General features: G+C 46.5%; 2 protein-coding genes across 2 annotated transcripts in view; one reads left to right on the top strand and one right to left on the bottom strand.

Annotated features, from left to right (window-relative positions):
* Positions 1 to 6,412: 6,412 nt before the first annotated feature.
* LOC118081212 (zinc finger protein 850-like) overlaps positions 6,413 to 26,055 on the top strand; it is a 42,630-nt gene continuing 22,987 nt past the window's right edge. The window contains exons 1-4 of the mRNA XM_060272202.1: positions 6,413 to 6,916; positions 23,208 to 23,700; positions 23,889 to 23,970; positions 25,086 to 25,168. Of these exons, the coding sequence (XP_060128185.1) occupies positions 23,287 to 23,700; positions 23,889 to 23,970; positions 25,086 to 25,168 (579 nt within the window). The 5' untranslated portion in view covers positions 6,413 to 6,916; positions 23,208 to 23,286. The remainder of the gene's footprint in view (positions 6,917 to 23,207; positions 23,701 to 23,888; positions 23,971 to 25,085; positions 25,169 to 26,055) is intronic.
* On the bottom strand, positions 10,003 to 15,902 carry LOC132591779 (gastrula zinc finger protein XlCGF49.1-like). Its single transcript, XM_060272203.1, has 4 exons — positions 15,869 to 15,902; positions 10,891 to 11,069; positions 10,328 to 10,785; positions 10,003 to 10,111 (listed from the first exon to the last, which is right to left on the bottom strand). The coding sequence occupies exons 1-4, from the start codon at positions 15,900 to 15,902 to the stop codon at positions 10,003 to 10,005; spliced, it is 780 nt and encodes a 259-aa protein (XP_060128186.1).

Genomic DNA, 26,055 nt, shown 5'->3' with positions numbered 1-26,055 from the left:
TCGGCTTGCCAAGGGTTAAAAGGAACAGAGCTGGATTCCTAGAGAGGACAGGAAGTGGAGGTGCGGGGAAGGGGAGGTCCTCACTCGCCAAGGCCAATCCCTGCTTCCGTCTCCCTCTCTCTGCCTGGGGGGTGAGTCTGGCCTCCCTTTCCCTCCGGGTGCAATGGGGAGGTGGGGGTCCCAGGGCTGCATGCAGGGGGGGAGGGTGCGGGGGGGCTGGTCAGAGCATGCATGGGGCGCCCCCCAAAAAATCTGGGTGCAGACCATCCAGGGAGGGGGCCGGGGGGCCAGGGCTCTGCCCCGCTCTTCTTGCTTGGCCCCCGGGCTCCGCTTGGCCATAGCTGCCAAGTTTCCCCTTTTCTCACGAGGAAGCCTATTCAGCCTAAGGGAATTTCCCTTTAAAAAAGGGAGAACTTGGCAGCTATGCGCTTGGCCTGTTGGGGAGGGAGGGGGTCTTGGGGGGGGGGGAAAGAGGCTGCAGATAAAGCCCCGGGCCAGGGGTCAGCAAACTCTTTCAGCAGGGAGCCGGTCTATATACTTTTAAAAATATATATGAATGAATTCCTATGAATGAGATGAATGAAATACATTTTAAATAAAAGGACATATTCTACTCATGTAAAAACATGCTGATTCCTGGACCGTCCGCGGGCCGGATTGAGAAGGCCATTGGGTCGCATCCGGGCCCCGGGCCTTCGTTTGGGGACCCCTGCCCTGGGCTCTCCATAAAGAGTTGAGGAGGGAGAGTATTCCTCCTCTTCACGAGGATTCATATAGATGTTGAACAGCCCCACATTGAAGGCTCCCCAGGGCTGAAAGCCCCCCCCCCCAAGCAACCCCCTCTGGGAATGCCCATCCCAGTAGGACCAGGACCAGCGCAAAGGGGAGTCACCCACCCCTAACTGGGGCAGAGAGGTTGAGGAGAAGGAACAGGGCCATGTTTCCCATTATGTGTCTCTCTGGACAGAGGTCATCATACAGGGCGATCTGTAGGTTTCAAGGGAATCGGTTTACCCTAGGAGCAACACCTGCATCTTGTCTGTGACCCCCCCAAAAAAAGTTTGTTGTTCCCGCAAGGGGACAATGACAATAAAGATATCTTAAATCCAGAATTTTGCTCAAAAGGGGGGATTAGTGGCTGGCCAGTAGTTAGTTCGATTTTCTGAGCATGTAGGTTTTTTTCAGGGAATGTTTTACTTCTCCTGATGGTGTTTCAACTTTACAACAGAGCAACACATTTGCTTTTGTAGGATTTGCTGGCACCTCTGATTCGCACAGACAGAACCTGGCAGAAGACCAAAGGATTCCCTCCGATCTCTTGGAGGCTTCCTGAGAGCCTAGATGGAGGAGCAAGACTCAGCTGGCCCTGAAGTGGGAAGAGACCATGATATGCAAACTGGGAGAAGTGGGGGATTCTGGGAAAACTCCATGCATTCTGGGAAAGCTCCGATGTGCAGAGCCAACAGTTCAGGCAGTTCTGCTACCAGGAGGACGAAGGACCCTGTGAGGTTTGCAGCCGACTCTACCGTCTTTTCCGTCAGTGGCTGAAGCCAGAAAGGCATACGAAAGCTGAGATGCTGGACCTGGTGATCTTGGAGCAGTTCCTGGCTGTCCTTCCCCCGGAGATGGAGAGCTGGGTGAGGGAATGTGGAGCAGAGACCAGTTCCCAGGCGGTGGCTCTGGCTGAAGGATTCCTCCTGAGTCAGGCAGAGGAGAGAAAGCAGGAACAGAGAAAGCAGGTGAGAGAGACTTTCTCAAGGGGCTCCGAATCAGAGGGAGAGCATCTGATAGGGAAAGGACGGGGGGGGGGGGCTAAAGGGACTTCGTTTAGGGATCGAGAATGGTATAAATGCCCTCAAGGGGGCCCGTCCAACCCTGCACTCTCATTCCAGTATTACGCAAACACAAGCACTCTAGAACCCCACGAGAACAAACCCCGTTAAATAAAGGTGGGCTCCCCCCTTCCTTTTCACCTCCATTCGACTCTGTGTAGCCATATTTCTGAAGGAGTATATCCGTATCCATGAATGAACGTATATCCGTATCCATGAATGAACTGACAGCTCACCGAAACCTTGCATGCCGCTCTAGAGCGTAGCAGCTCGTATTAGAAGAACCTTAGCAGTTTTATCAAATCATAGAAATTCATTGCTTCGACGGATCTTCTTCCCTCCAACACCATTTTGTGACTCTGGTCAAGGACTCTCAGGGCCACCGGACTCAGCCATAATCCCACAAGCAAGGGGTCACGTGGACAAGGTGATGCCCCAGCAGATAATCACTGGATCATTCAGATGGAATGCCCTGCCTTCCAGTCGCCTCCAGACTCGTCCAAGCGATAAGCCATCCACACCTGGGCCCCATTCTTCTGCCCCTGCCGGGTGCTCAAAGGTCCCCTCCCGATACTTACCTGTACAGTACTTGCCTATCAATACCATGGGTCGTTATCTCCTGTACCTCCCCTTTCCCTGACGTCTTCCTATGTAACGACGATGTATGTATGACACTTTTGTAATGCATTATGGGATTGAGGTGGGAAATTTTAAACGTTATTGTAACCCTGTTCTCGGTGTCCAGTCTTGGCTTGAACCTGTTGTGCAGTAACAAACTTTGCTGTTCTATGATGGTGGCTGGACTCCTTCCTTTACGTCCGCAGTGAACCACAGGCCCTTGCCTGACGGCTGGGTGGCCGAGTAGCCTCGCACCCAGATTTTCCGTAACAGCACCCAAGGAATGAGATCGGACACCCTTCAAGTTTTTGCCTCTGTCGTTCCTTTTATAATCCTTCTCCCCATGTTTGGAATCCTTGTTGCTCTTTCAGGGGAAGAATTCATTTGCAGAAATGGACGTTGATTCCTGTGAGACAGAGAGGACTCCGTTGAACACCAGAGAGAGGCCACTGGGTAAGGAGGGAGGAGTTATTTTTCTCTCTCTGGTCACATTCTGTTGACGTTCAAAATAATCCATGGGTTATTTTCATCATTTGGGGGAAGAACGTGGGGTCAAGAGCCCAGAGGAAGTTTTTTCACACAAAGAAAATATGAAATGTTTACAAACGTTTTTCCATCGGAAAAGCGACGGGGGGAGGTCGAGGGGGGAGGGGAGGGAAAGGGTGACGGGAAATTGAGATGGGAAAAATGATGCAATGAATAGAAATGTATTTTTCTTTTTCTTTTATCTTGGTTATTCTTTCTTTTTGTTGTTGGAGATATTGCAGAAATGGGATTGCAATTAATGTATTGATGATAGATATTGCAGAAATGGGATTGCAATTAATGTATTGATGATATAAATTACAATAAAAGTTATTATATTATAAAAAAATATATATGAAATGTTTACAAACATCCACACGGACCGCTCACGTAATGCCCATCTGTAGTTAGAGTTAAATATGCAGGCATTCATGGCTTCCCACTTCCCTTTGTCTCTGGCAGGTGACAGGATGATGCCAGCAAGACCTCCTCATCCGTCCTTTCATGGTGGCGAAGGGGAAGCAGCGGCTTTGGAAGCAGATCAGGTCGGGGTCAGGAGACTTGTGGGGAGAGAGGCTGAGGGGTGGGGCAGCCAAGGTGAATCCCTCTGCCTCCTGCTTTCTGTCAAAAGTGCCCTGAAGAAAGGTGGCAAATGACGTTCCAGAAGGTTTAGGTGCCGAGAATAAGGAACACCTACCTTCCCTTATATGGGACGAGAGTGACACTGTGGTCTAAACCACAGAACCTAGGGCTTGCCGAACAGAAGGTCAGCAGTTCGAATCCCCGTGACGGGGTGAGCTCCTGTTGCTCGGTCCCAGCTCCTGCCAACCTAGCAGTTCGAAAGCACATCAAAGTGCAAGGAGATAAATAGGGACCGCTCCGGCGGGAAGGTAAACGGCGTTTCCGTGCGCTGCTCTGGTTTGCCAGAAGCGGCTTAGTCATGCTGGCCACATGACCCGGAAAAAACTGTCTGTGGACAAATGCCGGCTTCCTCAGCCTATAGAGCGAGAGGAGCACCGCAACCCCAGAGTCATCCGCGACTGGACCTAATGGTCAGGGGTCCCTTTACCTTTACCGTGTTGAAGGAGATAAGAGAAAGAGCAGGGTTAAGGCGGAATGGAAGTCCAGAAATAGCATTGCTATCAATGTACGATAAGGTTAAATGTATGCAAGCTATGAAGGACTTCATCACAAATTTGTTGCAAGAATTATCATAGCTAGGAAATGGGGGGAAAACAAGGTGGATTTCAAATAGAAGAATGGTATAAAGAAGTGTGGGATACAGCAATTAATGGTAAATTAATGTGTACTATCAACATAGCTGTCAAGTCCTCACCTTTTTTTAAGGGAAATTCCCTTATGCTGCATAGGCTTCCTCGCGAGAAAAGGGAAAACTTGACAGCTATGGCTATCAAAGTAAGAAGGGAGATATGGAAGAGAATTTATTTTGAGGAAATATAGAAGTATGTGTGGAATTTGTATTAATTGTGATAAGTAATGGTATCAAGGCGGGGTGCACATTCTGATTTGTATTATTATTACTTTATTTAAAAATCACAATAAATAAAAAACATCATAATAAAACACACAACAATTCCCTCATTCTTTTAGGGTCCGGTGTGCTTTGATGATCATAGAATCATAGAATCATAGAGTTGGAAGAGACCACAAGGGCCATCCAGTCCAACCCCCTGCCAAGCAGGAAACACCATCAAAGCATTCCTGACAGATGGCTGTCAAGCCTCTGCTTAAAGACCTCCAAAGAAGGAGACTCCACCACACTCCTTGGCAGCAAATTCCACTGCCGAACAGCTCTTACTGTCAGGAAGTTCTTCCTAATGTTTAGGTGGAATTTTCTTTCTTGTAGTTTGAATCCGTTGCTCCGTGTCCGCTTCTCTGGAGCAGCAGAAAACAACCTTTCTCCCTCCTTTATATGACATCCTTTTATATATTTGAACATGGTTATCATATCACCCCTTAACCTTCTCTTCTCCAGGCTAAACATACCCAGCTCCCTAAGCCGTTCCTCATAAGGCATCGTTTCCAGGCCTTTGACCATTTTGGTTGCCCTCTTCTGGACACGTTCCAGCTTATCAGTATCCTTCTTGAACTGTGGTGCCCAGAACTGGACACAATACTCCAGGTGAGGTCTGACCAGAGCAGAATACAGTGGTACTATTACTTCCCTTGATCTAGATGCTATACTCCTATTGATGCAGCCCAGAATTGCATTGGCTTTTTTAGCTGCTGCATCACACTGCTGACTCATGTCAAGTTTGTGGTCAACCAAAACTCCTAGATCCTTTTCACATGTACTGCTCTCAAGCCAGGTGTCTCCCATCCTGTATTTGTGCCTTTCATTTTTTTTGCCCAAGTGTAGTACTTTACATTTCTCCTTGTTAAAATTCATCTTGTTTGCTTTGGCCCAGTTGTCTAATCTGTTAAGGTCATTCTGAAGTGTGATCCTGTCCTCTGGGGTGTTAGCCACCCCTCCCAATTTGGTGTCATCTGCAAACTTGCTCAGGATTCCCTCAAGCCCATCATCCAAGTCATTGATAAAGATGTTGAACAAGACTGGGCCCAAGACAGAACCCTGTGGCACCCCACTAGTCACTACTCTCCAGGATGAGGAGGAGCCATTGATGAGCACCCTTTGGGTTCGGTCAGTAAGCCAGCTACAAATCCACTGAATGGTAGCATTGTCTAGCCCACATTTTACCAGCTTCTTTACAAGAATATCATGGGGCACCTTGTCTAAGGCCTTGCTGAAATCAAGATAGGCTACATCCACAGCGTTCCCTTCATCTACCAGGCTTGTAATTCTGTCAAAAAATGAGATCAGATTAGTCTGACATGACTTATTTTTCAGGAACCCATGCTGACTTTTAGTGATCACAGAGTTTCTTTCTAGGTGCTCACAGACTGTTTGCTTAATGATCTGCTCTAGAATCTTTCCTGGTATTGATGTCAGGCTCACTGGGCGGTAATTGTTTGGGTCCTCTCTTTTCCCCTTTTTGAAAATAGGGACAACATTTGCCCTCCTCCAGTCTGCTGGAACTTCGCCTGTTCTCCAGGAATTTTCAAAGATTATTGCCAGTGGTTCTGAAATCACCTCTGCCAGTTCTTTTAATACTCTTGGATGTAGTTCATCTGGCCCTGGAGACTTGAATACATCTAAACTAGCCAAGTATTCTTGTACTACCTCCTTACTTATTCTGGGCTGTGTATCCCCTGCTGAATAATCTGCTCCATATTCTTCAGGTCGGGCATTGTTTTCTTTTTTTGGAGAAGACTGAGGCAAAGAAGGCATTGAGGAGTTCTGCCCTTTCTCTGTCCCCTGTTTGCATTTCACCATCTTCTCCTCTGAGTGACCCCACTGTTTCCTTGTTTTTCCTTTTGCTACGGACATACCCATAAAAGCCCTTTTTGTTGCTTTTAACCTCATTCTGTGCTTTAGCTTTTCTGACTTTGTCTCTACACGTGCTGGCTATATGTTTGAATTCCTCTCTGGAGATTTCCCCCCTTTTCCATTTTTTGTACATATCCCTTTTAAATCTTAACTCAGTCAAAAGTTCTTTAGATAGCCAGCCTGGCTTCTTTAGGCACCTTCCATGTTTCCGTCTCATTGGTATTGCCTGAAGTTGTGCTTTTAATATCTCCCTTTTAACAAACTCCCAACCATCATGAACTCCCTTCCCTTTTAGTATTACTGTCCATGGGATTTCACCCAGCGTTTCCCTATTTTTTCTGAAGTCGGCTTTCTTAAAGTCTAGAATTTGGACCTTAGTATGCTTGGTTGCTCCTTTCCGCTGGATAATAAACTCCAGAAGAGCATGTCGCTGTTTGTTTCACAGACAAGGAATGGGCGTTGCTGGATCCTGACCAGAGAGCTCTGCATAAGGAAGTCATGGAGGAGAATCATAGGATCCTGGACTCTCTCGGTAAGGCTCTCTGTTGGAGCATAACACCTGTTTTGAAATTCCATTCTATGTGACGAACCACCAATGGGGTTCAACAAGCGTCTGGGATTCTGACATCCCCACCGTGAACCCTGAATGGAGGGATATCACCTGTGGCAAACCTCCAATATTTTGATTGAGCTCAACAGGACAACCTACAGCACCTGGAATTTTCACACCCACCCACCCATGGAGAGGTATTACCTGTTTCATCCGTAAATATTGTTCCTCCAGTTATGGCTTTTTCAACCACGATCAGACTTGTCTGAACTGACCGTGGCTTTTTAACTGTAGGCTTCAGAGAGGCGGAGGGAACGTTCTTTCATATGTGGTGGACATGTAAAAGGGTAAGAGAGTACTGGGAAATGATCCATAATGAATTGAACATAAATGTTTTAAAGTACTCCCCCCCCCAAAAAAAAAGTCCTTTCTGCTGGAGATAATTTAGACTGAAATTCCTAGGTGTCCAAAAAGGTTATTCAAGGCACAAATACAGGATGGGTGACACCTGGCTTGAGAGCGGTACATTTGAAAAGGATCTAGGAGTCTTGGTAGACCACAGACTTGACATGCGTCAACAGTGTGATGCAGCAGCTAAAAAAGCCAATGCAATTCTGGGCTGCATCAATAGGAATATAGCGTCTAGATCAAGGGGAGTAATAGTACCACTGTATTCCGCTCTGGTCAGACCTCACCTGGAGTACTGTGTCCAGTTCTGGGCACCACAGTTCAAGAAAGATACTGACAAGCTGGAACGTGCCCAGAGGAGGGCAACCAAAATGGTCAAAGGCATGGAAACGATGCCTTATGAGGAACGGGTTAGGGAGCTGGGTATGTTTAGCCTGGAGAAGAGAAGGTTAAGGGGTGATATGATAGCCATGTTCAGATATATAAAAGGATGTCATATAGAGGAGGGAGAAAGGTTATTTTCTGCTGCTCCAGAGAAGCGGACAGGGAGCAATGGATTCAAACTACAAGAAAGAAGATTCCACCTAAACATTAGAAAGAACTTCCTGACAGTAAGAGCTATTCGGCAGTGGAATTTGCTACCAAGGAGTGTGGTGGAGTCTCCTTCTTTGGAGGTCTTTAAGTAGAGGCTTGACAGGCATGTCAAGAATGCTCTGATGGTGTTTCCTGAATGGCAGGGGGTTGGACTGGATGGCCCTTGTGGTCTCTTCCAACTCTATGATTCTATGTATGCCGCTACTGCGGCCCATGTTTCACTACCCCCCAAATGGAAAACGAGTGAGGTCCCACCAAAGAAGAATGGCAACTTGACAGAATATGCACAACTTTCAACTTGGGAGTCAGGAGGTATGATCTTTGAATTCATGTGCAGAAACAAGAGTAGGGGTCAAAGAGAGAGGGTGTTCCCAGCATGCTTCACTGCTTCGGCTGACTCCCAAGTCCAGTTGTGATCCAAGGAAGAGGTTGCAGAGAGCTGCTATGACTAGATGGCCCTTGGGGGTCCCTGGCAACTCTCATTTCCATGCTTCTATGCAATAGCTCCTTATTTTGGCTGGAAGAAGTCCTTTATTTATTGCAAGCATTCCACACATAAAAAGGCTCCACAAGAATAAGAAAACATCTCAGTGGTTTACTAGAAATGTTAAAATTGTAAATTAAAAATAAATTCCACAGCTAAATTAAAATAAAAAAACAGCAAACATGTTAAAATTAGCAGTGTTAAGATGAAAACATATCTACATCTCTGTGTCTGGAAAGTCTTGCTTGTTTACAGTGGTCTTTTAAATAAATTACAAATTGGCTCCATGCTTTAAAAAAATACTTGATCTTCCTAGTTTCGGATCTTCCCCATCAGTTTCGCCATCTCCACATACTCCAGTTAAAGAGTTAAAATCTTATGATACTTATGGTTATATAACAGATGGATAATGGTAAAAGATGCAGAAAATTTGATCTTAAACATGGAAGCCATGGAGGGAGGGAAGGAGGTCCGAAGGCTCAAAAGAACCTCATATTTCAATGTTTGAAATGGTTATGTTAAAATGTATAAAATTATCACAGAACTTTCAAAGCATATTGTAATATATTATAATGTTACAATAGAGACCTCCACATTCAGTAATAGCTGGGGGGGGGGGTAGACAGGATACACATAGGCTAAAGTTATACTGTATAGACAAAAGTTGTACTTTTCAAAATCTGGAGGAGAAGACTTCTTGGGAGTGTTAGAACCGACAGTATGTGGTGCACAAGGCCTTATGTGGAGAGAGAGGTGAGTCCTTGGCTAGAGACCCTGCAAGCTTCCAGTCTAGTTTCATGAGCACCTCGTCCATTGTGACAGACTCTCTCAGTTAACACTGGGACAGAAGGAGAACAGGGTCACCTCCTTGAGGAACATATGCGAGACCCTGACAAAAATGTCCCTCTGGTCAAGATCTGGTGCTCTGTCCACACGGCATGAGAAAGGGTGTCTGATGCTGCCCCTGGATGTTGTTCCGTCTAAACCTCCTTCCGTGCACTTGTTGGCTACTTTAATAATTGACAGAGGACGGCAGCAACAAAATTCTTGACTTAACCTTCTCGCTGAGGAAAGCCTTACATGACAGTAAGAGCTGTTCGACAGTGGAATTTGCTGCCAAGGAGTGTGGTGGAGTCTCCTTCTTTGGAGGTCTTTAAGCAGAGGCTTGACAGGCATATGTCAAGAATGCTTTGATGGTGTTTCCTGCTTGGCAGGGGGTTGGACTGGATGGCCCTTGTGGTCTCTTCCAACTCTATGATTCTATCATTCTACGTGTGGCTTTTCTAGGAAGTGTCCTGTGTGTATTCAGCAAACACCAGGAAGAGCTTGAAGCTGACACCACCTGCTTATGCTGAGGATGTCAGCGGTGGTCAGGAGCAACACAAATTTGCAACTTGGCAGCTCTCGAGGTGGAAGTGCGTGAATTGCTTCCCAATCGGTTGTCAAGTGTGTATTCGATTGTCTTGAGAGGCACGGTCAACTCATTTGCTGGGTGACCAAAGACCAAGAATGGCGTTGCATTGCAAGCCTCACTTGCATGACAATTAAAGTTTCCTAGACTTAAAATTGTACACAGCCATTGCTATGGCTTCACCTTGTGGGGAGTCCTTTGATGGGCAGTGAGGTGGGCACTCTGACTGAAGCTCTTTCCGCATTCCAAGGACGGATATGGTTTCCTCCCTGAATGAATTCTTTGATGGGAAGTGAGATGATCCTTCCGACTGAAGCTCTTTCCACATTCCAAGCACTGATAGGGTTTCTCCCCAGTATGAATTCTTTGATGGGAAGTGAGATGATCCTTCCGACTGAAGCTCTTTCCACATTCCAAGCACTGATAGGGTTTCTCCCCTGTATGAATGATTTGATGAGAAGTGAGATTTTCCTTCCAGGTGAAGCTCCTTCCGCACTCTAAGCACTGGTGCAGTTTCTCGCCACTGTGAATTCTCCGATGGGTCGTGAGATTAGCCCTCTTACTGTAGCTCTTTCCACAATCCAGGCACTTGTGTGGTTTCTCCCCTGTATGAATTCTTTGATGGGAAAGGAAACTTTTCTTCCAGGTGAAGCTCCTTCCACATTCCAAGCAATGATATGATTTCTCACCTGTGTGAATTATTCGATGGGAAGAGAGATCTTTTTCCCTAACGAAGCTCTTTCCACACTCTTGGCATTGAAATGGTTTCTCCCCACAGTGAATTCTCTGATGTTGACGGAGGTTTGTGCTTGCATGAAAGCTCTTTCCACATTCCAAGCACTGATAAGGTTTTCCCCCACTGTGGATTCTCTTATTAGAAGTGAGACTTTCCTTCCTAGTGAAGCTCTTTCCACATTCCAAACACTGATAGGGCTTCTCACCTGTATGGCTTCTCTGATGGCAAGTGAGACTTTCGTTCCGAGTGAAGCTCTTTCCACATTCCAAGCACTGATACGGTTTCTCTCCTGTATGAATCCTATGATGGGAAGTGAGATGGGCCCTCTGACTGAAACACATTCCACATTCCAAGCACTGATAGGGTTTTTTCCCAATGGGACTTATTTGATGAGAAGTGAAATCGAAGCTCTGATTAGAGCTCTCTTCACACTCCAAATATTGATAAGGCTTCTCCACGGTGTGGATTTCTCCTTCCTTCTTCATTTCTAATTCATCATTACCTACAAACAAGGGAAAAAGCTAATGAGAGCCTCAGGAAGAGATGTAGTCTGTAATTCTAGAACAATGCTAACGAATGCTTGTGAAAGAGGATGAATCATAGAATCATAGAGTTGGAAGAGACCACAAGGGTCATCCAGTCCAACCCCCTGCCAAGCAGGAAACACCATCAAAGCATTATTGACATATGCCTGTCAAGCCTCTGCTTAAAGACCTCCAAAGAAGGAGACTCCACCACACTCCTTGGCAGCAAATTCCACTGCTGAACAGCTCTTACTGTCATGTAAGAGAGGATGAACTGAAGAGAGTTAGATGTGAGACCTTACTGCAGAGTTCACTGCCTTACATACTCATGGGAAGCTGAGATTCAAAAAGCCTGTCCCTTTTCTGGGATGGATTTTGTTTGGCCCATTCATGGAATCCAGTCCATCTCCAAGGTCAATCATCTCTTTTGAAAACGGACAGAAGCAAAAACAAAAAACCTGACAGAAGCTACCTCAATCTCCTCAACTTTGCATCTCCAGCACTTATCTGATTCTGCCTTGTATATAGCAAGCATAAGGTAAAGGTAAAGGGACCCCTTTCACTCTCCAACGTAAAAGGTAAAGGGACCCCAAACACTCTCTTCCAACAACACAAGAGACGACTCTACACATGGATATCACCAAATGGGCAGCATCGAAATCAGATTGATTATATTCTCTGCAGCCAGAGATGGAGAAGCTCTATACAATCAGCAAAAACAAGACCTGGAGCTGACTGTAACTCAGATCATCAGCTTCTTATAGCAAAATTCCAGCTTAAACTGAAGAAAGTAGGAAAAACCACTGGGCCAGTAAGATACAATCTGAATCAAATCCCTTATGAATACACAGTGGAAGTGAGGAACAGGTTTAAGGATTTAGATTTGGTGGACAGAGTGCCTGAAGAACTATGGATGGAGGCTCGTAACATTATACAGGAGGCAGCAACGAAAACCATCCCAAGGAAAAGGAAATGCAAGAAAGCAAAATGGCTGTCCAACGAGGCCTTACAAATAGCGGAGGAGAGGAGGCAAGCAAAATGCAAGGGAGATAGGGAAAGATACAGGAAACTGAATGCAGATTTCCAAAAAACAGCAAGGAGAGACAAGAGGGTCTTCTTAAATGAGCAATGCAAAGAAATAGAGGAAAACAATAGAATGGGGAAAACCAGAGATCTGTTCAAGAAAATTGGAGATATGAAAGGAACATTTCGTACAAAGATTACCATAATCAAGGACAAAAGTGGCAAGGACCTAACAGAAGCAGAAGACATCAAGAAGAGGTGGCAAGAATACACAGAGGAATTATACCAGAAAGATATGGAGGTCTCATACACCCCAGGTAGTGTGGTTGCTGACCTTGAGCCAGACATCTTGGAGAGTGAAGTCAAATGGGCCTTAGAAAGCACTGCTAATAACAAGGCCAGTGGAAGTGATGATATTCCAGCTGAACTATTTAAAATTTTAAAAGATGATGCTGTTAAGGTGCTACACCCAATATGCCAGCAAGTTTGGAAAACTCAGCAATGGCCAGAGGATTGGAGAAGATCAGTCTACATCCCAATTCCAAAGAAGGGCAGTGCCAAAGAATGCTCCAACTACCGCACAATTGCGCTCATTTCACACGCTAGCAAGGTTATGCTTAAAATTCTACAAGGCAGGCTTAAGCAGTATGTGGACCGAGAACTCCCAGAAGTGCAAGCTGGATTTCGAAAGGGCAGAGGAACCAGAGACCAAATAGCAAACATGCGCTGGATTATGGAGAAAGCTAGAGAGTTCCAGAAAAACGTCTACTTCTGCTTCATTGACTATGCAAAAGCCTTTGACTGTGTCGACCACAGCAAACTATGGCAAGTTCTTAAAGAAATGGGAGTGCCTGATCACCTCATCTGTCTCCTGAGAAATCTCTATGTGGGACAAGAAGCTACAGTTAGAACTGGATATGGAACAACTGAGTGGTTCAAAATTGGGAAAGGAGTACGACAAGGTTGTATATTGTCTCCCTGCTTATTTAACTTATATGCAGAATTCATCATGCGAAAGGCTGGACTAGATGAATCCCAAGCAGGAATTAAGATTGCCGGAAGAAATATCAACAACCTCAGATATGCAGATGACACAACCTTGATGGCAGAAAGCGAGGAGGAATTAAAGAACCTTTTAATGAGGGTGAAAGAGGAGAGCGCAAAATATGGTCTGAAGCTCAACATCAAAAAAACCAAGATCATGGCCACTGGTCCCATCACCTCCTGGCAAATAGAAGGGGAAGAAATGGAGGCAGTGAGAGATTTTACCTTCTTGGGCTCCTTGATCACTGCAGATGGTGACAGCAGTCACGAAATTAAAAGACGCCTGCTTCTTGGGAGAAAAGCAATGACAAACCTAGACAGCATCTTAAAAAGCAGAGACATCACCTTGCCGACAAAGGTCCGTATAGTTAAAGCTATGGTTTTCCCAGTAGTGATGTATGGAAGTGAGAGTTGGACCATAAAGAAGGCTGATCGCCGAAGAATTGATGCTTTTGAATTATGGTGCTGGAGGAGACTCTTGAGAGTCCCATGGACTGCAAGAAGATCAAACCTATCCATTCTTAAGGAAATCAGCCCTGAGTGCTCCCTGGAAGGACAGATCGTGAAGCTGAGGCTCCAATACTTTGGCCACCTCATGAGAAGAGAAGAATCCTTGGAAAAGACCCTGATGTTGGGAAAGATTGAGGGCACTAGGAGAAGGGGACGTCAGAGGACAAGATGGTTGGACAGTGTTCTCGAAGCTACCAACATGAGTTTGACCAAACTGCGGGAGGCAGTGGAAGACAGGAGTGCCTGGCGTGCTATGGTCCATGGGGTCACGAAGAGTCGGACACGACTAAACGACTAAACAACAACAAAGGGACCCCTGACCATTAGGTCCAGTCGTGACCGACTCTGGGGTTGCGCGCACATCTCGCATTATTGGCCGAGGGAGCCGGCGTATAGCTTCCAGGTCATGTGGCCAGCATGACAAAGCCGCTTCTGGCGAACCAGAGCAGCACATGGAAACGCTGTTTACCTTCCCGCTGTAGCGGTTCCTATTTATCTACTTGCATTCTGACGTGCTTTCAAACTGCTAGGTTGGCAGGAGCTGGGACCAAGCAACGGGAGCTCACCCCGTCACAGGGATTCGAACCGCCGACCTTCTGATCAGCAAGCCCTAGGCTCAGTGGTTTAACCACAGCGCCACCTGGGTCCACCTGAGTATAGCAAGCATACTCAGAGTTAAATGCTATATGTGAATCATTTTCATGTAGTTCTTCAAATATTAACATGCTGTACATTTCAAGTCACTTTTTCAGAGTTTTATCCAGAAGTTAAACTCTACAGGGGGGGGGGGAAGTATTTGATCCCCTGCTAAATTTGCCCGTTTGCCCCCTGACGAAGAAATGACCAGTCCATCATTTTAATGGTAGGTTTATTGTAGCTGTGAGAGACAGAATAACAACAGGAAAACCAGAAGACAAAAGTTAGAAATTGATGTTTAGGGAAGTTTTAAAAATTTCATGCATATCAGTTAATATCTTGACCCTGCTCCACTGAATTGAAATTTCAGCCTTCATGACATAGGAAAACGGCAGAAGAGAAGGTTAAGGGGTGATATGATAGCCATGTTCAAATATATAAAAGGATGTCATATAGAGGAGGGAGAAAGGTTGTTTTCTGCTGCTCCAGAGAAGCGGACAGGGAGCAATGGATTCAAACTTCAAGAAAGAAGATTGCACCTAAACATTAGGAAGAACTTCCTGACAGTAAGAGCTGTTCAGCAGTGGAATTTGCTGCCAAGGAGTGTGGTGTGGTGGAGTCTCCTTCTTTGGAGGTCTTTAAGCGGAGGCTTGACAGCCATATGTCAAGAATGCTTTGATGGTGTTTCCTGCTTGGCAGGGGGTTGGACTGGATGGCCCTTGTGGTCTCTTCCAACTCTTATGATTCTATGATTCTATTATATGATTCTATGGAGGAGGGTCAATATATTAACTGATAGGCATGAAATTTCATATATTGCTATATAATCCCTAGTGTAGTAAGATAAGACCTTAGGAGCAGGCTTTTTTTTTTAAAAAAAAAAAGTTTTTTATGAACCGCCCTAGTAGGTCAATAATTGTTCCTTGATTATTTGTCAACCCCCCTCTGTGATGGCACATGGGGCAAACCGCCCCCCGCCCCCCTTCTTATGCCCCTGGCCCTAAGCTCAGTGGTTTAGACCTCAGCGCCACCTGCGTCCCTGCATTATTTACATTGGTTGAATACAAAGAAGGTAACACAATTTTCTCCTCTTCCAGCCACCTGGCCAGAGGCCTAATGCTGACTCATGCTCATTCACACACTGACACTTTACACTCTCCACTCTTGTTGACCACATGCCCTTAATATACTCTCCTGTTGCTGGGCACTTTTTCTGTTGCCTAGCAACCTGTTCAAGACCAATTATCAAATTTCCAACACACCAGAGGAGGGAGGCCAAGCCTAGAATCATAGAATCCTAGAGTTGGAAGAGACCCCAAGGGCCATCCAGTCCAACCCCCTGCCAAGCAGGAAACACCATCAAAGCATTCTTGACATATGCCTGTCAAGCCTCTGCTTAAAGATCTCCAAAGAAGGAGACTCCACCACACTCCTTGGTAGCAAATTCCACTGCCGAACAGCCCTTACTGTCAGGAAGTTCTTCCTAATGTTTAGGTGGAATCTTCTTTCTTGTAGTTTGTAGGTCATCCGTGCCTTGCCACACTTGACAGGTGTTAAATCTTACCTTCCTGACTCTGGAGCCCCAAACTCAAAACCATCCAGGGGACAATATCCCCCCCCCCCCGGTCTCTGTGCATTGGCAAACTGGGAGAGACAAAGGGGACAATTTGACTTGACCTGGAGGCTGCTGGAACCACCTGCTGTCTTAATCAGTAACAGGGATGTAGAATATCTCTGCTTGTATCCATTTTCAGCCAGAATGCCCCTGCTATTTTAACACCTGAGGCTGCGGAACTCACTGCTGCAGACAAAAGTTTCTCTTTGTTTTGTAGTTCTTTTCCAAATTGTGAGGTTTGGCCCGATAAACCATTCTTTTCTCTCAACATTTTCCATTGATTTCAGTTTGGCTCTGCTCTCCCCCCCCCCCCAAGCCCGGAAAATCCAGCAATTCCCTGTATACAGCATGTATTTCTGTTTTGCTTCATCTCCAACATTTTTTTATGTTGCAAACCACCCTGAGATCTATGGGTAAAAGGTGGTACCACTGTAAAGAACAGCAACAATGGGTTAGAGCAGGCATCCCCAAACTTCGGCCCTCCAGATGTTTTGGCCTACAACTCCCATGATCCCTAGCTAACAGGACCAGCAGTCAGAGATGATGGGAATTGTAGTCCAAAACATCTGGAGGGCCGAAGTTTGGGGGTGCCTGGGTTAGAGTGTCAGGCTGTTGAGAACCTAGCTGCAGAGGTTTCCCCACCCACTGGTGTCGCTGTGGATTTGGCCGAGGCTGAATCCTGCTGTGCCATTAACATTGTGACATCGAGTATGTTGTCAGAGAAGCAGGATCAGCTCCAAGTCCCAGCAAAGGGAGAGGCAGAAATAATAATAATAAAATAACAATTTATTAGTTATACCTTGTCCATATGGCTGGGTTTCCCCAACCGTTGTGGCTGGCTCCCAACAGATTAAAAACAGATTAAAAGGCTCAGGCTTAATGCTGTCAAGATGAATCCTCATGATAGCTGATGACGAGCTAATATTTGGAGCTCTATTGACATTCCCACAAAGGAAAGATTTGGGGACTATTTGCAGAGGAGCTTTCTGCTGTCTTAACTGTGTACCTTATCAAACAAATTGGGACTTTTTCTATAACTGGGTGCCTTTCCAGTTTAAAAACTGTCCCTGAGCAGACAACGAAACACGAGCAGCGTTTCTGGGCCTGGTTAGTACTAGTAGATTAATTGGGATCCAAGTACTTGAAAGTATGTATTTATAAGGGACCCCCGAGGGCCAGCTAGTCCAACCCCCTGCAATGCAGTAATTTTAGCTAAAGCATCCTGGGCAGATGGCCATCCAAGCTGTGCTTAAAACCCTCCAAGGAAGGAGAGTCCACCATCTCCCTGGGGCAGGCATCCCCAAACTCGGCCCTCCAGATGTTTTGGCCTACAACTCCCATCATCCCTAGCTAACAGGACCAGTGGTCAGGGATGATGGGGATTGTAGTCCCAAAAAATCTGGAGGGCCAAGTTTGGGGATGCCTGCCCTAAGGAGACTGTTCCACTGTCAAACAGTTCTTAATGTGAGAAAGTTCTTCCTGATGCCATTTCAAAGTCTCCTTTTTTAGTCCTCCCCTCCAGAGCAGGTGAAAACAAGCCTGTTCCCTCTCCCATGTTTCTAGTTACGAGTAGGTAGCCGTGTTGGGCTGCTGTAGTTAAAACAAAATATTTTAAAATCCTTCCATTAGCACCTTAGAGTGTTCTCAAAGCTACGAACACGAGTCTGACCAATCTGTGGGCGGCAGCGGAAGACAGGAGTGCCTGGCTTGCTATGGTCCATGGGGTCACGAAGAGTCGGACATGACTAAACGACTAAACAACAACAACAACAAGCCGTGTTGGTCTGCTGTAGTTGAAACAAAATAAAAAAAAACCCTTCCAGTTGCACCTTAGAGACCAACTAAGTTTGTCATAGGTATGAGCTTTCGTGTGCATGCACACTTCTTCAGATACACTGAAACAGAAGTCACCAGACCCTTATGTATAGTCAGAAGGTGGGGAGGGGTATTACTCAGAAGGGGGGTGGGAATGGGTGATTGGCTGATAGGAGTGGTGAACCTGTAGATGACTGTTAATAACTGTTAATGACTGCAATTGGTCTTGCAGGAAAAATTGGTCTTGCAGGAAAAAGCAAGGACTGAGGTGCTAAAGAAAGCTTGATCATGTATAATGAGATAAGAATCCAGGGTCCTTATTCAGACCAGGTCTCTCCATGGTTTTAAGCTTGGTAAAAAGGTAAAGGGACCCCTGACCATTAGGTCCAGTCGTGACCAACTCTGGGGTTGTGCGCTCATCTCGCATTATTGGCTGAGGGAGCCAGCGTATAGCTTCCAGGTCATGTGGCCAGCATGACAAAGCCACTTCTGGCAAACCAGAGCAGCACATGGAAATGTCGTTTACCTTCCCGCTGTAGCGGTTCCTATTTATCTACTTGCATTTTGACGTGCTTTCGAACTGCTAGGTTGGCAGGAGCTGGGACCAAGCAACGGGAGCTCACCCCGTCACAGGGATTCGAACCGCCGACCTTCTGATCAGCAAGCCCTAGGCTCAGTGGTTTAACCACAGCGCCACCTGGGTCCCTTTAAGCTTGGTGTTGTTGTTTAGTCGTTTAGTCGTGTCCGACTCTTCGTGACCCCATGGACCATAGCACGCCAGGCACTCCTGTCTTGCACTGCCTCCCGCAGTTTGGTCTTACATTCCAGGTTATTTTTCTTTACAGCATCGGACTTTCCTTTCGCTTCCAGGCATATCCGCAACTGAGCGTCCTTTCGGCTTTGGCCCAGCCGCTTCATCAGCTCTGAATCTACTTGTACTTGTCCTCCGCTCTTCCTCAGTAGCATGTTGGACGCCTTCCGACCTGAGGGGCTCATCTTCCAGCGTCATAACTTTTATATGCCTGTTGTCTTTGTCCATGGAGTTTTCTTGGCAGGGATACTGGAGTGGCTTGCCAGTTCCTTCTCCAGGTGGATCACGTTTAGTCAAAACTCTCCACTATGACCTGTCCATCTTGGGTGGCCCTGCATGGCATAGCTCATAGCTTCTCTGAGTTATTCAAGCCCCTTCGCCACGACAAGGCATTGATCCATGAAGGGGTTAAGCTTGGTAATGAGTTGCAATTCAGCAACTTCTCTTTCCAGTCTGTTTCTGAAATTTTTCTGTAATAAAACAGCTACTTTGAGATCTTGTATAGAATGTCCTATACAACACATTCCCCACCCTCTGACTATACATAAGGGTCTGGTGACTTCTGTTTCAGTGTATCTGAAGAAGTGTGCATGCACACGAAAGCTCATACCTATGACAAACCTAGTTGGTCTCCAAGGTGCTACTGGAAGGATTTTTTCTATTTTGTTTCCTCTTCCATATGACAGCCCTTGAGATACTGGAAAATCTCGGTCTCCTCTTTTCCAGGCTAAACATCCCCAGCTCCTTCCTTTGGGGGGGGGGGAGAGAGAGAGAGAGAGAGAGAGAGAGAGAGAGAGAGAGAGAGAGTGAGAGGCTTTTCCTCCCCTTCCAGCTGCTGCAGCTCCTGCTTCTGACCTCTGAGAGCTTCCGGGTCATGTGGCCAGCGTGACTAAGGTTAAGAGGAACAGAGCTGGATTCCTAGAGAGGACAGGAAGCGGAGGTGCGGGGGGGGGGAGCAAAGTCCTCCCTCGCCCAGGCCCCTCCCTGCTTGGGTTTCCCTCTCTCTGCCTGGGGTGAGTCTGGCCTCCCTTTCCAGTTTCCCTCCGGGTACAATGGGGAGGTGGGGGTCCCAGGGCTGCCTGCAGGGGGGGGAGGGTGCCGGGGGGCTGGTCAGAGCATGCATGGGGTGCCCCCAATTTGGGTGCAGAGAAGCCAGGGAGGGGAAGAGGGGGCCAGGGCTCTGCCCCGCTCTTCTTGCTTGGCACCCGGCTATCGCTTGCCCCATTGGGGACGGAGGGGTCTTGGGGGGGGGAGGCTGCACATAAAGCCCTGTCCCCCCCCCCTTGCTTCTCTTGCTCCTTGCGCTCCCCTCCTGCCCCAGGTCTGTCTCACCATCGAGGCAGGAGAGGCCTTCAGGAAGAGCCCCCACCCCACCCCCACCCATGACGTGGCAGCTCTTCTGGCTGGGTTGCTGGAAGAGAAATCAGGCGGGGGGGCAGCCCCTCCCTCCCTCCCCATTGCTGAGAGTGGATGGGAGAGACCCTCAACCCCCCCTCCCCCAAGACTCTCTGCCGGAGCTACAGTTCCCAGTTCTCTGGCAAGAAGGGTGGATGCGTAAAACACTCTGGAAATTGTAGCTTTGAGTCTGGAAGGGGGGGGGGTGGAGTCTCATGCCCACTCTCCACATCCTGAACAAACTACAGTTCCCAGGAATCCTAGAATCCTAGAGTTGGAAGAGACCACAAGGGCCATCCAGTCCAACCCCCTGCCAAGCAGGAAATACCATCAAAGCATTCTTGACATATGGCTGTCAAGCCTCTGCTTAAAGACCTCCAAAGAAGGAGACTCCACCACACTCCTTGGTAGCAAATTCCACTGCCGAACAGCTCTTACTGTCAGGAAGTTCTTCCTAATGTTTAGGTGGAATCTTCTTTCTTGTAGCTTGAATCCATTGCTCCGTGTCCGCTTCTCTGGAGCAGCAGAAAACAACCTTTCTCCCTCCTCTATATGACATCCTTTTATATATTTGAACATGGCTATCATGTCACCCCTTAACCTTCTCTTCTCCAGGCTAAACATACCCAGCTCCCTAAGCCGTTCCTCATAAGGCATTGTTTCCAGGCCTTTGACCATTTTGGTTGCCCTCTTCTGGACACAATTCTTTGGAGGAAGTCAGGACTTTTTAAAGTGGCCTGATCCAGCTTTTCAAATGCAGCGCAGGTGGCAGGTGTGTGTGTGTGTGTTACGGAAATTACAGGGGGCGCATCTTTGAAGTTGTTAAATGTTAGAAATACTATGCATAGATGTATCATTTTGTGTTGTCTCTTTCCTTTGTTTTTGGAATATTTCAATGCAGGAGCTTTTATATGGGCTGTTATCATTTATTCTTGTATTTCTACGGCTGCATCTTACAACCATTTTACAATTCCATATTGAAAAGAGTTAAAACCAAGCACAGCCACAGGAAATGGCTGGGTCACGAAAACACATTTCTCAGGTGCCCAAGGCTCCATTAAAGACTGGGAGGTGAGCAATTGGGGAGAAGGAATTCCCAACTGGGATACCTGAGAGGGAAGGAAGGAACTACAATTCCCAGAGTGTTTTACACACCCACCCTTCTTGCCAGGGAACTGGGAACTGTAGCTCAGGCAGAGTCTGGGGGTGAGGGTCTCTTCCTTGTTTTTTTTTTTTACAAGCCCACCACATAGGAAAAAAAAGTTCTTTCTGACATTTTACACTTTCAAAACATGCTTGAATTAGCCTTGTACATTTGGGGCAGCTTATTTGGTGTTAAATAACATCTATAAACCAGCTTCATATATTGTGTCCCCCATCTCATTGCAGCTTTCACCATTTCATCCTTGGTTTCCCATTCCAGAAGTAGTTTAACAGAGCTTTACTCTTAAAAGATAGTTACTGTATCTTTCTTAAATAACCACCGTTAACTAGTTACAGGTAGATAGCCGTGTTGGTCTGCAGTAGTCGAAACAAAATTTTAAAAAATCCTTCCAGTAGCACCTTAGAGACAGAAGTCACCAGACCCTTATATATAGTGAGAGGGTGGGGAGGGGTATTACTCAGAAGGAGGGTGGGAATGGGTGATTGGCTGGTAGGTGTGGTAAACCTGTTGATGACTGTTAAGGACTGCAATTGGTCTTACAGGAAAAAGCAAGAGGTGAGATGGCTAAAAACAAGGGTCTGGTGACTTCTGCTTCAGTGTACCTGAAGAAGTGTGCATGCACGCGAAAGCTCATACCAGTAACAAACTTAGTTGGTCTCTAAGGTGCTAGGATTTTTTAAATTTTGTTTCAACCACCATTAACCTAATCCTTAATATCTTCTCACTTTTTAAGCTTATAAGAATAATTCATATAAATTAAGATATATAGTTTACCCATTTTGTTTGCATGATGATGATCATAGAATCATAGAGTTGGAAGAGACCACAAGGGCCATCCAGTCCAACCCCCATCAAAGGAAACACCATCAAAGCATTCTTGACATATGCCTGCCAAGCCGTTGCTTAAAGACCTCCAAAGAAGGAGACTCCACCACACTCCTTGGCAGCAAATTCCACTGTCGAACAGCTCTTACTGTCAGGAAGTTCTTCCTAATGTTTAGGTGGAATCTTCTTTCTTGTAGCTTGAATCCATTGCTACAAGAAAGAAGATTCCACCTAAACATTAGGAAGAACTTCCTGACAGTAAGAGCTGTTCGACAGTGGAATTTGCTACCAAGGAGTGTGGTGGAGTGATGATGATGATGATATTTTATTTATACCCCGCTCATCTGGCTGGGTTTCCCCAGCTGGGTTTGTTTTCATTTGTGTACTTGCTTCAATAGGGCCTTCTCGGTAGTGGCACCCACCCTGTGGAATGCCCTCCCACTAGAGGTCAAAGAGAACAATTACCAGACCTTTAGAAGGCATCTCAAGGCAGCCCTGTTTAGGGAAGCTTTTAATGTTTGATGGATTTCTGTATTTTAGAATTTGTTTTTTTGGAAGCCGCCCAGAGTGGCTGGGGGAACCCGGCCAGATGGGCGGGGTATAAATAATAAATTATTATTATTATTATTATTATCAATAGGGGAAAACCAAAATGGGCTTCTTCTTTCCAGCAAATTCTTATATCTCACCCATATACCATACATACTTCTTTTTGCAACATGATTGAGAAACCCTTCGTGGACATTTGTTTTATTAAATATCTGTTAATATTTTATACTTAATTCTGGGCTTCTTCCCCTGCCAGGTAAACCTTGAGAGCTCCTTTGTTTGAACCATCCTGCATAAATTATTATCAGGTTTGTCTGGAATAAAAACAACATTTTAGGCAAAATGTTATTCTTAAGTACATAAATTACTCCTTGCCACTCCATACCACAACATAATTACCATGAAATAACTTTGGTCACTTTCCTTCTGGGAGGGCTAGAGCAGGCATCCCCAAACTGCGGCCCTCCAGATGCTAGCTAACGGGACCAGTCGTCAGGGATGATGGGAATTGTAGTCCAAAACATCTGGAAGACCGAAGTTTGGGGATGCCTGGGCTAGAGGCTTACTTCTCTTCCTTCCTTCCTTCTGTCCTATTTTTTTTAAAATTAAAAAAGAGCACAGGATCTGGGCTGTGGTATGTTACACCCCTGGTTCCTAGGGAACGTTTTCTCCTGACCGTGATTCAATTATATAACAGAACAATGGATTTGTTTTGTCCGAATTGCTAGCGCCTGATTTCAACAGACAGAACGTGGCAGGAGACCAAGGGGCTCCTTCCGATCTCTTTGAGACTTCCTGAGAGCACAGATGGAGGAGCAAGACTCAGCTGGCCCTGAAGCGGGAAGAAGCCGTGCCACCCAAACTGGGAGCAGTGGGGGATCCTGGCAAAACTCCATGCAAAGGATCCTGGGTGAGGAAGACACTCTTTGCTCCGATGTGCCGAGCCAGCAGCTCAAGCAGTTCTGCTACCAGGAGGCCAAAGGACCCCGTGAGGTTTGCAGCCAGTTCTACCGACTAGACCATCAATGGCTGAAGCCAGAAAGGCACACGAAAGCTGAGATGCTGGACCTGGTGATCTTGGAGCAGTTCCTGGCTGTCCTTCCCCCGGAGATGGAGAGCTGGGTGCGGGAATGCGGAGCGGAGACCAGTTCCCAGGCAGTGGCCCTGGCTGAAGGTTTCCTCCTGAGTCAGGCAGAGGAGAGGAAGCAGGCAGAGCAGCAGGTGAGAGAGACTTCCAAGGGCCTCTGAACATGAGGGAGGGGGGTCCCAAAATGCTCTACTCATGGCCCATCTTTTTCAAATAGCATCCAAGGAATGAGACCTGATACCCCCTGAAGGTTTGGCACCTGCCTTTCCTTTTTCTGATCCTCCTCCCCATTCTCTGTTTTGAATCTTTGTTGCTCTTTCAGGGAACGGATCAGCTGTCAGAAATGGGTCCCGATTCCTCTGATGCAGAGGAGACCCCCTTGGACACCAGAGAGTGGCCACTGGGTAAGGAGGAATGAGCTTTTTCTGTCACATTTTTCTGATTTTGAAACTAATCCATTGGTTCTTTTCATCTTTTTCATGGGCGGGGGGGGGGGGGTGGAGAGAAATTTAGGGCCAAGAGCCCAGAAGAGGTGAGATTTATTTTTACACAACAAAATGTGAAATGGGTACAAATGTCAAGTTGCACTCTGTAGGTGACAGTTTTTCTAAGGCACTTAAGAGATGCCCTGCTTCACCCCCAGTCAGAGTTTTAATCTTGCAAGAATAGAATTTCCTTTTCATTAAATATCTTTGTAGGTTGTCGAACCTCATATAGAAATAACTTTAACCTTTTTTGGGGTAATTCCCAGACTGCTCAGTTTGATTTAGTCTTTGTTAAAGTTTAGCATAGGGACCCAGGTGGCGCTGTGGGTTAAACCACTGAGCCTAGGGCTTGCTGATCAGAAGGTCGGCGGTTCAAATCCCTGTGACGGGGTGAGCTCCTGTTGCTTGGTCCCAGCTCCTGCCAACCTAGCAGTTCGAAAGCACGTCAAAATGCAAGTAGATAAATAGGAACCGCTACAGCGGGAAGGTAAACGGCGTTTCCATGTGCTGCTCTGGTTTGCCCAAAGCGGCTTTGTCATGCTGGCCACATGACCTGGAAGCTGTACGCCGGCTCCCTCGGCCAATAATGCGAGATGAGCGCGCAACCCCAGAGTCGGTCACGACTGGACCTGATGGTCAGGGGTCCCTTTACCTTTTTTAAAGTTTAGCATAATTGCAGTGGAGAGTTTGGCTCATTTTGATATTATTCAAACATTAAGATATTAAAAACCTATCTCGAATCTTTTCCCTCTGAGGAAGATAGCTCCGATGAAACGAGAAAATAGCTGGCCCCTCATTAGCTGAATTGATTTATAGTTTATTTTATAAGCATTTAAGTTTCTTCGTTTGACTTTGATTTGGGAGTATTATACATGATAAATAATTTGGAATAGCCCTCACTAGTTATAAGTTTGCACATTATATATCTCGTATCAGGGAGATTGTCACGGTGGTTTATCTTAGTGTTTTGTCACCCCCAAGAGAAGCATTCAATCATGGCTTCTCACTTACCTCTCTCTCTCTCGCGTGCGCAGGTGAGAGAACGATGCTGGCAAGACCCCTTCATCCGTCTTTTCATGGTGGCGAAGGGGATGCAGCAGGATTGGAACCAGATCAGGTAAGGGGACGGAGACTTGTGGAGAGGCTGAGGGGTGTTAGGATGCAGTCAGTAGCTCCTGGCTGGTTGCTCAAGAAAGAATAAAGACAAGGAGAACTTTATTACAGTCCTTACCGAGAGAGAGGCTATAGAACCCAGCCTCTTGGATAATGGCGTTGTCCCAAGTGAATCTCCACCCCTGTCTCTCCCGCTTCCTCATTCTTCCCTTCTAATAATAATAATAATAATAATAATAATAATAATTTATTATTTATACCCCGCCCATCTGGCTGGGTTTCCCCAGCCACTCTGGGCGGCTTCCAACAGAAACATTAAAATACACTAATTTCTTAAATATTAAAAGCTTCCCTAAACAGGGCTGCCTTCAGGTGTCCTCTAAAAGTCTGGTAATTATTTTTCTTTTTGACATCTGGTGGGAGGGCGTTCCACAGGGCAGGTGCCACTACCGAGAAGGCCCTCTGCCTGGTTCCCTGCAACTTGACCTCGCAGTGAGGGAACCGCCAGAAGGCCCTCGGCGCTGGACCTCAGTGTCTGGGCAGAGCGATGGAGGTGGAGACGCTCCTTCAGGTATACTGGACTGAGGCCATTAGGGCTTTAAAGGTCAGCACCAACACTTTGAATTGTGCTCGGAAAAGTACTGGGAGCCAATGCAGGTCTTTCAAGACCGGTGTTATGTGGTCTCGGCGGCCGCTCCCAGTCACCAGTCTAGCTGCTGCATTCTGGATTATTTGTAGTTTCCGGGTCACCTACAAAGGTAGCCCCACGTAGAGCGCATTGCAGTAATCCAAGTGAGAGATAACTAGAGCATGCACCACTCTGGCGAGACAGTCTGCAGGCAGGTAGGGTCTCAGCCTGCGTACCAGGTGGAGCTGAGAGACAGCTGCCCT

The sequence above is a fragment of the Zootoca vivipara genome, chromosome 2 (genome assembly GCF_963506605.1).
Source record: "Zootoca vivipara chromosome 2, rZooViv1.1, whole genome shotgun sequence".
NCBI lineage: Eukaryota > Metazoa > Chordata > Lepidosauria > Squamata > Lacertidae > Zootoca > Zootoca vivipara.
Note: the sequence above shows the minus strand (reverse complement) of the source record. Positions and strands in the feature narration are given on the sequence as shown.

What these genes read in the sequence shown, in the direction of transcription:
- LOC132591779 (XM_060272203.1), bottom strand. Translation starts at nt 15,902, where the DNA reads ATGGTTTTGAGTTTGGGGCTCCAGAGTCAGGAAG. An exon ending in GAATGTGTTTCAGTCAGAGG is followed by an intron (nt 10,786 to 10,890) that starts GCCCATCTCACT and finishes ACTTGCCATCAG; the next exon opens with AGAAGCCATACAGGTGAGAA. An exon ending in AAACTGCACCAGTGCTTAGA is followed by an intron (nt 10,112 to 10,327) that starts GTGCGGAAGGAG and finishes TTCCCATCAAAG; the next exon opens with AATTCATTCAGGGAGGAAAC.